At 41.6% G+C, this 16,230-nt stretch overlaps 1 protein-coding gene across 7 annotated transcripts in view; it reads left to right on the plus strand.

The window, feature by feature from the left end:
* Positions 1-16,230, plus strand: part of Ppp1r9a (protein phosphatase 1 regulatory subunit 9A) — a 286,389-nt gene that overhangs the window by 246,511 nt on the left and 23,648 nt on the right. For 5 of the 7 annotated variants that reach the window (XM_041675345.1, XM_041675346.1, XM_041675344.1 and 2 more), the window contains 2 exons: positions 7,914-8,071; positions 8,585-8,828. In XM_041675345.1, coding sequence (XP_041531279.1) covers positions 7,914-8,071; positions 8,585-8,828 — 402 coding nt within the window. The remainder of the gene's footprint in view (positions 1-7,913; positions 8,072-8,584; positions 8,829-16,230) is intronic. The other 2 variants (XM_041675348.1, XM_041675349.1) reach the window with 1 other exon arrangement.

Below are 16,230 nucleotides of genomic sequence, written 5' to 3' on the forward strand. Positions count from 1 at the left end.
TTCCAATTTTGTTTGACTTTGATAGAACTACAAGATTGATTATGATCTTCTAAAAGTAAAGATCATTTTTAACCTAAATGTGGTTAATGTCCTGTCTGAGGGAACTTTACCGGGAAGGTATATTCCAAATATTTCTTCTGTTTAGACATGTGGTCTAATGGGTATTGGACTGTGACATTCTAGTGGGGATCTGAGAACAGGAAGATACTATGGGATCTGAGGATGAACCATCTGTTACCCTAGGTTCTGCTCAACTGGAAGGTTGGAGGGGGTCCTAAATAACAACGGTGTACTCTCCTCAGACACATAACTACTGAAACACAACCGCTGTCTCTAGTTATGACCAGCAAATTCACCTCTAAGTATGGTACAGAAAAACACCCCAACTGTATTGTATTGGTTTAGTAATACAATATCAAGGCCCTGTTCAGTAGGATACTAACCACAAGTTATGGCTGAGTTCTTCTTAAAGATAATTGTCAAATATTTTGCATAATTAGTACAGTAAGTATGCCCGATATCTATGGAAAATAATTGTAACAACAATGGGATGTTTCTATAATTGCACACTGAAAATTCTGCTCCTTATGAGTTTGTTTGTTTTTTGTTGTTGTTGTCTTGATGTTGTTTGTTTTGTTATGTTTTAATGATCCTAAGAGGCATTTAAACACCAGAAAAGCAAACAGAACCCTCACCAAAAAAAAAAAATCCACATATTTTCTTTTTTTGTTCTTTATTTTTTCCCTCCCTCCCTTCCTTCCTTCCTTCCTTCCTTCCCTTTTCTTTCTTTCTTTCTTTCTTTCTTTCTTTCTTTCTTTTTTTTATTTTTTTGGCTTTTCGAGACTAGGTTTCTCTGTGTAGCCCTGGCTGTCCTGGAACCTTCACAGTAGACCAGGTTTGCCTCCCAAGTGCCAGGATTAAAGGCAGGCACCACCACTTGCCTTGCTATAACTTCAAGTTTTCTAATGCTGCCGGTAGCCATGTCTTCCTACAGTTGAACAGTACTTCTCCATTTAGGTAAACAATGTCCATCTAAGGTAACAGGCTTTACTTTCTACTGAACCTTAGGTACTGAGTTCCTCCTTACTTATCAAGGAAGCTTAAATACTTCATCTTTCATAGTCTCAAATTTTCTGTCTGCCAATTATAAGCTCAGAGCCTCGTCTTAAATCAGCTTTGAACCACACCCAGAGAGTGCTGCACTAACAAAAATAACTAAATTGCATTTCCAAGTCCTTTGAAATTGTAGTTGTAGTTATGGATGAAAAGAAATTCAGACATATTGTTTCAGCAATTAGCAAATAAACTATAGTTCTTACAACAGTAAATTTAACCCAGTGAAATGATTAAAAAGTAGAAATAATCTTTTTCAGAAGTGACAAGAAATCAACTACATAGAAAATTTCATATATGTATTTCTTTATATTTAAATATAAATAATTTATATAGTTTTATTTCAATAAAAACATTTATAATATAATATAAATTATTTTATTTACTGAAATACTCCAAAAGAAATAACAGAATTAAGGGTGGAAGTTTCCTGTGAGTGGGTCCCCAAACAAAATGACCAATAGAATCGTGGACTCTTGTACCTCTGAGTATCATGTTTTTCTTCAGGAATGGCTAGAAGGCGAACTGTGTAGGCCTTGTGTAGAAATATCATCAGGCAGTCAGGCAGTGTCACATGCGAAAAACAGCAGGGTTTTAGTGGGAGAGGCAGAAGGTCTGCGGAACGTTCTCCAAATTCCCTGGTCTCTATCAACACCTGAAACAGCAGAACTAACCAAAATAGGGTGGTATTAAGAATTCTCCAAGTGAAAAAGAACATAAGTGTGCCCCTTTTCTCTTTTTAAATAAAATTTAGCTACACAAATATGGAAACCCATAGGATTACACAAAAAATGCTTAATACAAAACTTGAATATTTCTAAGTATTAAAGTGCTACCTGGCCCACACCTCCTAATCCGGTAGTCTGGGAAGAAGGATGGCATCTTGGTTTTGATGTGCCATTGCTGCATGGTTTGCCATTAAGAAACGTATCTGTTACTATTTCTAAATATTTTAAGTGAGTGCACATGATTTTCTATAGCTCGTTTTATTCTTTCTAATCTGCTCAATATCAGCAAATCAAGATAGCTATGAAGGGTGTATTATGTAGAATTCATTCTTCTGGGCGTTTTGAGGTCTGTTAGTGCATTTAATCTTCATAACAATGTGGTGATTGTATTATGTCATTATCACTCCCATTTTGCCGTTGAGGATCCTCGGGGAGTGCTGAGAAGCTGGGTAAATTGCCCAGTTTTATGGCATGGCAGCTCTTTCTGGATTCGAACTGTAGGTCTCTTCTGACACTGACTATCTACACTGGCTCTCTGGGATGCTTAACTCTACCACCTGAATGCAGTATGCACCAGCCCCCAATCCCAAAGGGTCCATCTTTTATGAACTTGCAGTCACTGTAAATAATATGCAGATACCGTTTAAGTTTCAAAATGCCACAAAGTGTCTCATTATGCCCAGCATTTCAGTTGACAAAAGCAGAAACCAGATAGAACCGGTTATGATTGGACCCAGGGCATGACTGAGTGAATAGTGGACTTTGTTCTTAATGCAGCTCCATCCCTGCTCTCCCCGCTGCCTGGGTCTGACCTCCAGCAGCATTCCACGTACATCAAAACGGTGAAGAAAAACGGAATGAGTCACAGCGGTGTTGTAGGGAACTGGTCTCCATGTTACAGGTTATATAACATCCTAATTTCATAGCGCGTTTTCATACCAGCTACTAAAATCATAATTAAGTCCATTAAGTTGTTTTAAAGGATCCACTTGAAAGCCATATTGAAGGCATTCTTGAGCTGCAGGTACAGCCGTGTCCCACTCACTCAGACTTCCATCGTTAGGTCCTGCCTGGCGGCTCTGAATGCATCCATCTGCGGTTGTTGGTCTGTTTAAGACTGCTCTGCATTTGTGTTTCTGCCTGCACTGGAGTCAGTGGTAGGCTGCTTCACAGACTGGAGGATCTGAAGGAAAGAATACATCAGAAAGCAGGAGAGAAAAAAGCAATTTTCCTCTGTTTGTGAACAGCAAAACAAGACACAGCAGAAAGAAGAGGAAAAGGGATGCCTGAGGTCTGGGGCTGAGAAACCATGTTACCATAGCAATGAGGAGCTCTCTTAGGAAGAAGTGACAGACAGGGCCAGGTAATCCTTTCCATCTCACAGTGCATAGCTAAGAGACTGAGCCAGGTGCTTTTCCACTGCCACCACCTAAAACGACAGCTCATTCTTTAGGGGAAGGATTTTATTCCTGGGATATATACACAGCCAAATAAAATCCCTTAGAGTTGTGTTCCCTCTGGTGTGCTATGCTGCTGTGACTTTGCAGAGTTACACTGGGGATATATTTCTTTACGGAACAGAAAGTAAAATAGAAAAAGAGTGGTTGCGGCAGGCACAAGATTGCACGTGCAGTTCACTTCTAGACTGTAGAAGGAGCATAGGCCCGTCCATCTGAGCTCTTTCTAGGCTGTTCCACAGAGCAGCCATATGTACAAGTCAGGAGACAAATGGCCAGCTGCCTTTGAGCCTCAGTCTGCACCTCTGAGGAGTGAAGTTTGACTAGACTCCCAAGATTCTTTTCAGTTGTAATACTGTGATTCTTAAATCACATAGTGGAAGAAGATAGCATATGATGGATAACAAAGACAGATACCTGGCTACCCAGCAGCTGGTGTCCCCTATTTCAGAGGACCTTTCTTGGCTGTCATTGTCATCTTCTCAGAGAGAGTGTTCTTCCTGTGTAAGTGCTATCCATGTGACAGTTCTCAGCACCACCCCACTCTCGGTTCTTTTAAAAACCTGAGTCGTTTTGATTTTCATTTCTCTGATGGCTTAAGTGTCTTTCAGACATTTGAGATTCCTTTGTTGAAAGTTCTCTGTTTAGGTCTGTACTCCATTTTTAAAATTGAATTATTTGTTCTTTTAATGACCAATTTCTTGAGTTCTTTGTATATTTTGGAGATCAGCCCTCTGTCCAATGTGGGGTGGGTGAAGATCTTTTCCCATGCTGTAGGCTGCTGCTTTGTCTTGTTGACAGTGTCCTTTGCTTTACAGAGCTTTTCAGTTTCAGGAGGTCCCATTTATTAATCATTTCTCTCAGAGTCTGTGCTGCTGGGGTAATATTTAGGAAGAGGTTCCCTGTGCCAAGGTGTTCAAGTGTACTTCCAACTTTCTCTTCTATGAGGTTCAGTGTTGTTGGCTTTATGTTGAGGTCTTGGACTTGAGTTTTGTGCATAGTGATAGATATTAATCTATTTTCATTACTGTACATATTGATATCCAGTTATACCAGCACCATTTGTTAAATATGCTCTCTTTTTTTCCATTTTATATTTCTTTGCTTCTTTGTCAAAAATCAGGTATTTGTAGGTGTGTGGATTGATATCCGGGTCTTCTATTCAGTTCCATTGGTCCTCCTATCTGTTTTTATGCCCATACCAGCCTGTTTTCAGTACTGTAGCTCTGTAGTAGAGTTTGAAGTGAGGGATTGTGATGCCCCCAAAAGTTCCTTTATTGTACAGGATTGCTTTGGCTGCCCTCGACCTTTTGCTTTTCCATCCTATCGTACACCTGTCAGAATGGCCAAGATCAAAACCACTGATGACAACTTATGCTGGAGAGGATGTGGGGTAAAGGGAACACTCCTGCCTTGCTGGTGGGAGTGCAAACTGGTATAGCCGCTTTGGATATCAGTATGGAGATTTCTCAGAAAATTAGGAAACAACCTTCCTCAAGACCCAGCAATACCACTATTGGGCATATACCCAAAGGATGCTCAATTGTACCACAAGGACATGTGTTCAGCTATGCTCATAGCAGCATTATTTGTCATAGCTGGAACCTGGAGACAACCTAAAAAGCCCCTCAACCGAAGAATCGATAAGGAAAATGTGGTATATTTATACAGTGGAGTGCTACACAGCAGAAAAAAAAATCTTGAAATTTGAGGGCAAATGGATGGATCTAGAAAACATCATATTGAGTGAGGTAATCCAGACCCAGAAAGACAAATACCGTATATACTCAAAAACTAGCCTACAATTCACAATCCCAGAGAACCTAGACAACATTGAGGACCCTAAAAGAGAAATACATGGATCTAATGTACATGGGAAATAGAAAAAGACAAGATCTCCTGAGAAAATTGGGAGCATGGGGATCATGGGAGAGGGTTAAAGCGGAGGGGAGAAGAAAGGAGGATAGCAGAGGAAAATATACAGCTCAATAAAGCCAATAAAAAATTAAAAAAAAACCATTTCTCTTTTTAGGATGGAAAATAAAATACTGGTTTGTAATCTGTAATCTCTGCTATAAAGTGCCTCTGGTGCTTGTTTTCAGACTCTCAATGTTGTTTGTTGTAGGCAGTATACTGTTGTCTACTCAGGTTGCACAGTTAAAGCTCTGCCTTTGACTTGAGCCAAGTGAATTTTTGCTAGACGTAATTGCATGTGTGCTCAATCTGTTTACACCTGATGAGAGAGGGGAATGCTGAAGCAGATGTTCCATATGCCATTCAAGATTGTCTGACAGCTACGCTAGGCAGGTTCCATCATAGTAACAGGACTAGTGGTCCCTACTTTCTTCACAGTCTTACACCTGCTAACGAGTCCTCCTCAATTCCCCTTGTTTCATTTGCTCAGTACAAGCAATTAGGGAAGCTTCTGCAGTCCTGCAGGCGGGATGCTGTGCTGTGTTTAAAAGCCAGGATTCTATTGCCAAAGGAACCATATTGACACATGTGGGATAGACATCTTCCTCGGGTTACTTTGTCATCTACTAACCAAAGTTGTTACCAAACCAACCAGTCATGAGGCTGTCTGTGGCTTAACTGTCTGCAGTTTTCCACCAGCCTTCCCTCTCCCACGTTCTCTAACAAACATGGAGTAGATGCTGGAGAGCTGGATTTCCTAGGCTGGTCCCATCGTACATGATTTCCTAACTTAAAAAACACATCTCCATGGTATTAAAATCTTACGGTATTGACTTTTCAACACAAACTAAATTGGAGTGGCTAGCTAGTAGCCAGAGAGTCAGAGCCCTGGGGTAATCACAGCAGTTCCAGCTAGCTGTGTAGAGGAGGGCAAGCTACTCCAAGTTTCTGGGCTCCAGGAGAGGAAGCATCTGCTTGCTTGTTGTCTCATGGGTCTATAATAAGGAACCTACAAGGTGGAGCGTTTGACAGTGCTTTGCAGAGCATGCAATCCAACTCCAACACAGAAAAGATGGAAGACATGCATAAACTGTGATATTTTCATTGTGTTATTGCTTTCATCTGTATGGTGTGCTGCATGTTTATTCATAAACAGAGATTGTAAGGTTGACTTTCTCCCAATTATCACAACTAATGAATTCTTCTTAATGAGAAGCTACAAATATAGATTTTATTCGAGGGAGGAAATTAAAGTGATGAAGGCGACTTTTTTCCTCCATTGGCACGTAAAAAGTAAAGAGACTACTAATTAGAAAATATCTAGTTACTCTCTGTATTCACCTAGTGGCTTGGCTTCTCCCGGTCTTCATTCTTCACTCAAGTATAAGATATGAAAAGTCAGCCCTTCTGTAAATATTGTCACTCGGTGATGTGTCTCCTGGACAAATGTGTGTTGAATTTTGTTTGTTAGAACTGTATGCCAAGTGCTCAGCTTTATAAGTAAGAGAGAAAGCACCTGAGATGCTTTAATGTTTGTATTTTATGATACTTTAAGATAATGCTGTGCAAAGGAATTGCTCAGAATACTTATTCTCATGGGAAATTCTTTTCAGTTCAAGTGTATCACAGTTTTCTATAACCGAATTATTTGCTTATTTTAATAATTTAAATTCGGGGTCACTTAATTAATTTTTTCCAAAGTGACTTTGTTTAATGATTGCCATCCTGAAAAGATGAAATGGGATTAATCATCAAAGTATTTGATTTACAGTAAATGATCATGAGTATCTATGTAAAGAGTCCCTCCACTTGAATACTTTTTCTCTAATCAGTACTCATACACCACTAACACAATAGGTGGATTCTCTTCCCCCGCATGCATGTAACAAGGTATAACTGTTAAGAGCCAGTTAGAGAAGATCGCAGGAAAGCTCTTAGGAGAGTTTCATTATTCCTTGTCCCCTGCCTCTTTCTCATCCTGTCCTGCATTAGAATTTTCTGACAGAGACTCACCCATGCCAACCTTGGATGCAGAGTGGCTTTCGTACCTCAGCCTCCTAAGCGCAGAAATGACAGTCGGGCTTTGCCGTACCCAACAGCTGCTACTCTTGGTTTTGTCTGTTCGTTTGTTTCCCTCCATCTCTTCCCTCCCTCCTCCTCTCTTTGAGAATGTAACCTAGAAACTAATTTCAGAAGATGTAATCTTTCTCCTTCTCCCTTCATGGTGCCAGGAGTTACACACTGGGTAGCTCAATTGCTTATCTGTTTATGTCACCAGGAAATAGATTTACTTGTCCTAAATTTGCTCACATTAAATACATTCTGTCCTAGTATTTTTTTTCCAATAGAGTTCAAAGAGGAACAAGTTAGATACACACACGCTATCAAGAATGAAGTTGTAGAACCTCTCAGTGCTGTTGTAGTCAAGGTCACCTTTACCCACACTTGACTTTGGCAACTTAGCCTTCATGGAGTTTCTAAGGTCTCCTATAACTTATCATCCCCCAACATGTGTGTCCATAAGTAACTGCGAACCTCTGCTTTTTAGTTATGTTGGAGAAAGGCCTTATGTTCTCAGGGTGATAGATTTTTGGTGCCACTTGTGCCCCTGGTCATTGATAACCAGTGATTGGATTTCAGTGTCTCTGCCAGTCGTCTCCAACGTCTTCACTCACAGGTAATTTTGCAATATTCTTCCTAGACTTGAATGAAGCCGTCCCAGAGACAGAGCGCCTGGATTCAAAAGCACTGAAAACTCGGGCCCAGCTCTCTGTGAAGAACAGGCGCCAGAGGCCCACGAGGACACGGCTCTATGACAGTGTCAGCTCTACGGATGGAGAGGACAGCCTGGAACGGAAGGTGAGGGCTCCTGGTTATCAGACGAGTAGCAAACGTGGCAGCTATTTTACTAATAGAGTTTTGCTCCCTCCTTGGAAGGAACTACAGTGCTTTATGTCTTTGTCTCCTGAATTTATATTCAATGTGCTATATGGTTGTCATTTATTTCTTTTCTCTATTCATTCAGTACCATAGCCAAGAGCATTATCCATATTACCATATTTCTTGATGGTACCTTTGGTATTCAGCTGTTAGTTTTGATCTTGTGGGAAGTAATGACCATTCAAGTACTCGTTTGTACATGCTTAGGTGGCTGTGGTAGCTGCATTGTTTATTGGTGAGTAGCCATGAGCTGTGCATTCTCAGAAGTAAGGCAACATCCAAAGGTTCCTTTTCCTGAGCAAAGGCCAGTTCATCTCTAAGTAGGTGTCTCACAGCACCGACTCTCACTGCCATAACTTGCTGTGTGACCTCTTAGCCCAACAGCCTTCAGTCTCTCTGACCCCACACATTACCAAATCGCTTCTGCCCAAGGATTGGAGAGTTTCTTCTCCAGAATCAGATTCTGGTGTCGCACTCCTCACCCCTGTGGCTAGCCATGGGGCCTTCTCATCGCACCACGTGACTGAGTCTCAAGAAGGATTACGGCTTCCAGAAAGGGACACTTTGTCCTCCGTCTCGGGAGACACTTCACCTTCGTCGCCTTCAAAATCTGATCATGATACAGAAGACGCTTCCTGCCACCGCCAAGCAACCAAGAAAACCTTACATGAAAAAGGTATTTGGATTTTGTTTTGCTTTTCCATTTGGCTTTCATCTGACATCACTAATACCTCAACTGTACAGTATAAAACTAGGTTTTTCTCGTAGGTGTAGAGCCTTAAACACTGCTTTCCTTCTATCTTAGGGAAGGAGAGAATGCCCACTTCCATGTATTTTGTTTTGTTTGTTTTTAGTTTTGCCTGGCAGTCTGGTATTTTTATCTCTTTAGCTTTCTCCATGTTGACTATTAAGGGAATGTTCTGGAAACTGTCTAAAGGTTGTGTACACTAGAGCCTGGAGTTTTCATGAACACAAACAGCCACGTAGGGAAAATGTGAAGATTAGATGATGTCAGCCGCTACCAGTTGATTGATTTTTATTTAACCAAGTTTTCACAGTAATGATGGTGATGCTATCACTGTAGTAATCATTGCAGGGATTAGCATTGCCGTGTGTGTGATAGAAGAGCAATGGGAAGAGATGCGGAGCAGGTAGAGAGTTAGTAGACTTGACTTTTCAAGTTTTATTTTATGTGCATGGGTGTTTTACCTGCAGGTCTGTCTGTGTGCCATGTGCATGCATTGCCCTCAAAGGTCAGAAGAGAATTATCAGATACCTGGAACTGGAGTTGTGGGTGGTTATGATCCATCATGTGGGTGCTAGGAATTGAACCCGGGTCCTGTAGAAGAGCAGCCAGTGCTCTTAGCCACTGAGCCACCTTTCCGACCCCTATACTTGTCTTTTTAATAATTTATTTTGGTAGATAGAAACAGTAAATCTGTGTTTAAATTAAACAGTGCAGAGAAATATAAAACATGAAGTTTGCACCCCTTTTACATATGATGTAATCCTTTAAAGTAACAATGTAGAATTATGTTATTTTTGTATAAGTAATATAATGTATACATATACAGAACAGAAATTATTTTTATATATGTTTTGGTTTATATGCTTACATTTTTACAAAAATACACTAACAAATCACATGACTCTGAAACTTTATTTTACAAATTATATTTTATTGGCACCTATTTATGACTATATTAAAATAGCTATATATATATATATATATATATATATATATATATAAATCCTGTATCGTCTATTAAGAATTATATGTAAAGATACTCAAAGCAGAGACTGGAAAGATTGCTCAATTGATAAAATACTTACAACCAAAGCATGTAGACTCAGGTTTGGATCCCCGGCAACAAGGAAAAAGCTGGGCATGGTGGTTTACATCTATAATCTCAGAGCTGGGGGATAGACAAGCAGATCTGTGGAACTCACTGGCAGCCCATCTAGCCAAGTCAGCGACCCATACTGTCGCAAAAAGAAGGTGGAAAGGAACTAAAGAAAGATGTCTGATACTGGCTTCTAGCCTCCACATGCGCACACACTCACATAAGCACACACACAGACATGTATACACACTCACATAAACACACACAGACATGCATACACATTCACATAAATACACAGAGACATGTATACACACATAAACACACACAGACATGCATACACACTCACATAAATACACACAGACATGCATACACATTCACATAAACACACAAACATGCATACACACATAAACACACAAACATGCATACACACTCACATAAACACAGACATGCATACACACATAAACACACAAACATGCATACACACTCACATAAACACACACAGACATGCATACACACTCACATAAACACACAAACATGCATACACACTCACATAAACACACACAGACATGCATACACACTCACATAAACACACAAACATGCATACACTCACATAAACACACAAACATGCATACACACTCACATAAACACACACAGACTTGCATACAGCTCACATAAGCACACACACGGATGTGTATACACACTCACATAAACACACACAGACATGCATACAGCTCACATAAGCACACACACAGATGTGTATACACACTCACATAAGTAAACACACAGAGATAAGTATACACACAGACATCCACTCATAGTCTCATAACACACACAGGCATACACACATACTCTCGTAACATGCACACAGACATATACACATATTCTCATAATGCACACACATAGGGAAAAATAATCATGGCAGCCCTGGTGTGTGCTAACAAAGCTGGAAAAATGGATAAATGATTGCTGTGAATTTATGTAATGAACCCATGCTGCAGGAAATCAGTCAACTAAAGTATAACTAAAGTTATCTTTATAACTGCAGATCTCCAGGAGAAGACATCAACAGGGCCAGATTACAAGAGCTATCCAATTATATTTGTAAAGAGCAAAGTTGGTAGATTATTTAGAAGTGTAGACAGAATTTCTCTTTACCAATGGGAAGGACAAAGTCTGCTCCCTGGAAGGAGGGGTCAGGAGGTGGTAGTGGGAAGAGTGTGAGGGACCTCGGTTCTACACAGTGCAGCAGAGGCAGGAGCAGCCACAGGCTCTTCTGTTCACTTTTACTGATATTCTCTGCCCATGCCATAAGTATTCTGGATTTTAGCTGTCAAAAAAAAAACCCAAAATACAAAGTTAATGGGTGGTCTTTTAATGTTCAAATAACTCCGAAGAACTGATTCTTTTTAAGAAGTCAAAAGTGACTCTCAGTTCCATGAAAAAAAGATTAACATTGGTTTGTAAGTTATGAAAAAGAGAACAACTTCACTAGTGATCAGAGAGGTGACCCTTTGAATTACCTGCCAGAGTCACCAGATCTCAGACTAGCTGGGAAGAGTCTGCCCGACTGCATGAGCTGTGGAAGTCACCAGACTCGCTCACTGCAGGTACAACTGCATAACACTGTGCCTTCAAAGGTCCTCATGCATTGTTGTCTGCCAGATTATAAAATACAAGTTTCCTACAGACGCTTATGAAGCAGAAACCAGCTGACCCATGGTGCTTTGTGACTTGGGGTCAGCATTGGCGTTCTCCTGAGCGTCCTTGCTGGGGCCTGTCAGTTATCTTCCAAAGACAGTCCTGCACACAGCTCTTTAGAAGCAGCCTGGGAGACAAATATTGAGTATCTAGAGGAGGCAAGAGAATTCTGTCAGGCTCACCACACAATCCAACATGGTAGTCAGGCTGCTGAACAGCTTGACTGTGAAGTTGGCTTACGTTGAAAAGAACTTTGATTAATGGTTATGATAGTGCCTTTATAGAGATAGGCTTGCAGTTAGCGCTCCACCATCTCCTAAGCGTGCAGACTGTTGTTGGGAGAAGGCCAAAGCAGAAACTCTTTCTTTGGAGTCCCATTGTGTGAGTCGATGTTGTTGTTCGGCTTGTTTTGTTTGGTTATTTGAAGTGCTGGAGACTGAACTCAGAGCTTTGCAAATGCTAGCCGAGCATCCTACTGCTGAGTGCATCCTCGCCCCACGACGTGCTATCCAAAGGCACGATGATCAGACAGTGGACCTCTGACCTGGGAAAACTCATGGAGACTTTTAAAAGCTCAGTTTTATCTGAATTCATGCTGCCCTTTTCTTCTGATTGATGCTGTTTTGAAGTTGGGAGAGGAGTCATTTAGAGATGGGAAGGATGCCCCATGGGCTCCTAAGCAGCAATGGGGAGCGGTCTGAGGACCTCTCCGTTTCCACAGAGCAGAGCTGCCTTGTTTGCATCTGTGTCTGCTTTGGAATTAACCAGGACTAAAAAGCAAGACACAGGTCGTTTCTTCTCCAGAGACCAAGATCTTGGGTTTTCCCTTCTTCAGTCCTTCTGGGCTGGCCATACTTTGCATTACTAAACAGAGCAGTTCATTGAACAGTTTTCAAATGCCAGCCTTGAAAATGGACAAGTATGACTGTTGTAACCTACTGTCTCAATCATGGTTTCTAGTGCTATAATACAAATACCATGACCAAAAGCAACACGAGGGGAAAGGGGTTCATTTCCTCTTCTACTTCCAGTTAACAGTGTCTTGTCCAGAGAAATCAAGGCAAGAGAGAGGGGCACGAATCAACGGCAGGAACAATGCAGCTGCTGTGCAGAGTGCTGCTTGCTTACTGGTTGCTCCCAGCATTACCTTCCAGGCTCCTATAGATCAACCCACAGAGCTTTTTCTAGCCCAAAATTTCCAAGTCCTTCCACAATCCTCACCAAAAAAACATGGTCTGGTCTGTCCCAGCAATACCCCACAAACCTGTTACCAGATATAGTCAGGTTGATAATGAGATTAACCTCACATACTAACTGAAAAGTGGTGTTGGCACTTCATCCTTTCTTTTCCTTGTTAAAGTTTGTAGTCTAGAGTTTCCTGTGCCTTCATATTCATTCACATTTATTCCCGTGTCCATTGCACACTTGCTGAGCACCTAATGTGTATCCAGGTGTGTCCTCAGTGACTGTTGGAATTGCACCACTTCCTTCAGGGAGCTGCATACCAAAGTCCGTGTCTTCATCTTCTCCCTGTGTGTGTTTCTGATGTTCGTGTTCATTCTGTCTGTGCCCCACAGAAAGAATGTTTGGTGGTCGACTTGTCCTCTCTGGGACCCCTTGCCAAGCCACAGTCAGCATGTCGAAAAGCACTTTGCTTCCTTGGCATTCTATTCTCAAGTTCTCCACACCTTGAAGGATGCCAGAGACATCTCAGCCACTGACTGTCAGACAGTGCTCTGAAGAACACGGTTCTGATCATCAGTTTTCTATGTCCCCAATTCCAGCAATTACACACATCTAATCAAGCACAGGGTGCTGTCTCATGCTGCTAAGATCTTTTAAAACATGCTGTACCAAAACAGTAATTTTCTAGCTTATTTTGGAGGGATCAGCTGACATAATAACCACTAGCCTTCATTCATTCCATTTTCTCCTTGGTGGTGGATTCATAAAACACAAAGTTACTCAGTGAGCATAAAATTAGAATCACATTAACTGGCTGTGTACACAGGATGTGCCATTCATGTGCGGATGGCCTGCCCCTTTCACTAAAGCTTCTCACATCCCTCAGGGTTCTCCCACCCAGCTCCAGACAAACAGACCTAAGCACCATTCAAACAGTAGGGAAATCCCATTGCTCCCTTTTGATCATATTGCTGCAGTGCATCCAACCAATGTTAACAAAGTGGAATCCTCCTTCACTGAATCAGAACTCCAGAGAATAAGGCTCTGTAATGCCTTGCATTCCTTGCTCTATGAGACACAGATTCTTTACTGTAAGCTGGATGTGAAAATTCTGGTGTGGCCAATCTCTGGCACCCTCAGTGTGTGGCTCTTAGCACTCCCTGACTTTCCAGTGAGGGAGCTTACTCAAAGGGGCTTTGTGATCCTCCTAGGTACAAATTTGACCTCATGTTTATGTTCTTGGCTAACACTGTACCCAACATAAATCTCACCTCCTTAATTTGGCCTTGGGCCAGCCACCCCATTCCACAGTGATTTCCACAGTTGCTTCTGAGTTCGCTCCTTTGTGTACAGTGACTGACTTGGTGGTTAGTGTGAACCAACGTTTTCTCTCGTAGCTTACTATCCTTGTTCTTCTTGGTTCTTCAGAAAGAGCGTGACAAATAAACAACGCTTGAACATTGCTAGACAAATTACTAAGTTTGCCTCTCCAGACAAGTAATACAGTCATCTGGGTGGGGTTCGCCAGCCAAACCCAACAGCCGCCTGTTTGGAAGGGAAGTGTTCCTAGAATGTGGCCATACTTTTTCTGCCACGTAAGCATCCCTTCAAGCTATTTTGGCAGAGCAGGGTGATTGAATGAGAAACTGAACCTCTTCTCAACATACACTATTTACTCTTTTGCCCATGGGGATGGGGGAATCTTCCTGATGCCTGGCCTACAAGTGTGCTTCATCCTGCTCAGCACTGTGTCGTGAGCTCTGGATATGGCTATGTCACAGGTTGCCATCTGCCTGGCTTTTAAAGAAATCTTACATCATCACTTTTTGTCTATTGAGTTAGTTATAAAGATGGCTAATCTATCACTGTGTATTAATGAAACCCTAACGATAGCCTCTGGCCACCCTACTAGAATTAGAAGTTCTCCAGATGTGTTGGTGTCTCCGTTTGCATGCCATCGTTTTCCCTCATCAGTATGAATGGAGACAGAGGGATCCCATAACCACCACCACCTCAATGGTTTACCTGTAACTGAGTGGCAGTTAGGTTAGCAGAAGCCAGGGCAGTATATCTCCAGGGGTTGTAGAACAGGATTCTGTGACCATGAAGGCATGAAAATGCTTCCTTTCTCCCCTGTAGGAGCAGCTTTATACTGAGGCTTTGTCTCTGGCTTACATAGCAGTGAGGCTTTGTCCAGTCAAGGTTAGTGAGCAAATTCAGACTCACTATCAATTTTCTACTCAACTTCTAGAAGTCAGTATTCTAAGTTTCTGTTTTGACGGTTGGCACACTGCCTGACATAGAGCACTTTCAGGAACTTTCCAGCTTGGCAAAGTCTTCCTACAGTTGCCCTCTCCTTCATATACTGCAGTAGGCCTCTGCGTGTGTGCATAAATGCCATGTTACTGCGGAGAGTGGAGAAGATGCTCTGCTTGGTCACTGCAGAAAATACAACTGAAGGCTCCACCCGGGCTGTACAGAAGACGGAAGGAAAGATAGAGTGTCCCTGTGAGCAGACATGTCCAGGAGTCCGGAGCAGTGGGCTAGCTCAGTGACTGAACGTGTTGCTTCTGCGGGATAGCCTGACTGAGTGTAAAAGCCAATAGGTGTTATTTTCTATTGCTCTATAATTTAAGTATCTTGGATACTTGTGCTAGGGAGCCACAGACTATTCTCAGAAGAGAATAAATAGAAAAGGACAATGAGCGTGCGGGAACTGAGTGAGGAGACTCTCGGGAGAATGCTTGTGAACAGGGAGCCTGGCACTGCTGGGCCTGGGCAGAGACTCACACAAGAGCCATGAAACCTATGTGGTTAGATCATAGTGCGAAGAAGGTGAGCCAAAGCTCATCACAGGCGTGGGACTTCAGAACACATGCTTTATCACTAATGGAAAATAAGAAATCAAAAACACTGTATGGAAAATATGATTAATTTCTTTTTAAATAGAGGAAGTCCAGAATCCAGGAAAGAAACCAGGTCAGGAAGTGGATCTGAAAAATCCCATCATAAAAGAAGGGAGAGTCAAGTGTCTGATTGAGCAGATTGATGTCATTAAGGAGGGACTGTGGGATTTAGAGACCAGGATGTGTTTGTTGGGGAAGCAAGAGCCAAGTTGCTGAAGCTTAAAGTCAAAGTGCTTGGTGTGGGTGCCTGAGCTTCTGATGGGTCACAAAAGTCATATAGGAACAGTTTCTAAAACCTAATGGACATCTTTCCTAACACCAAATAAATAAATATGCACAAACACAATATGTGCCTTTCTTCAGCACATACCAACCCCATGTTAGGTTTTATGCAGACCTAAAGTTCTACCATACATTAAAAATTAATTTAAATGATTTAAATGGC

Source organism: Microtus oregoni, unplaced genomic scaffold, assembly GCF_018167655.1.
Source record: "Microtus oregoni isolate MIOR12 unplaced genomic scaffold, Mior012 000026F_ref0000081, whole genome shotgun sequence".
Lineage (NCBI taxonomy): Eukaryota > Metazoa > Chordata > Mammalia > Rodentia > Cricetidae > Microtus > Microtus oregoni.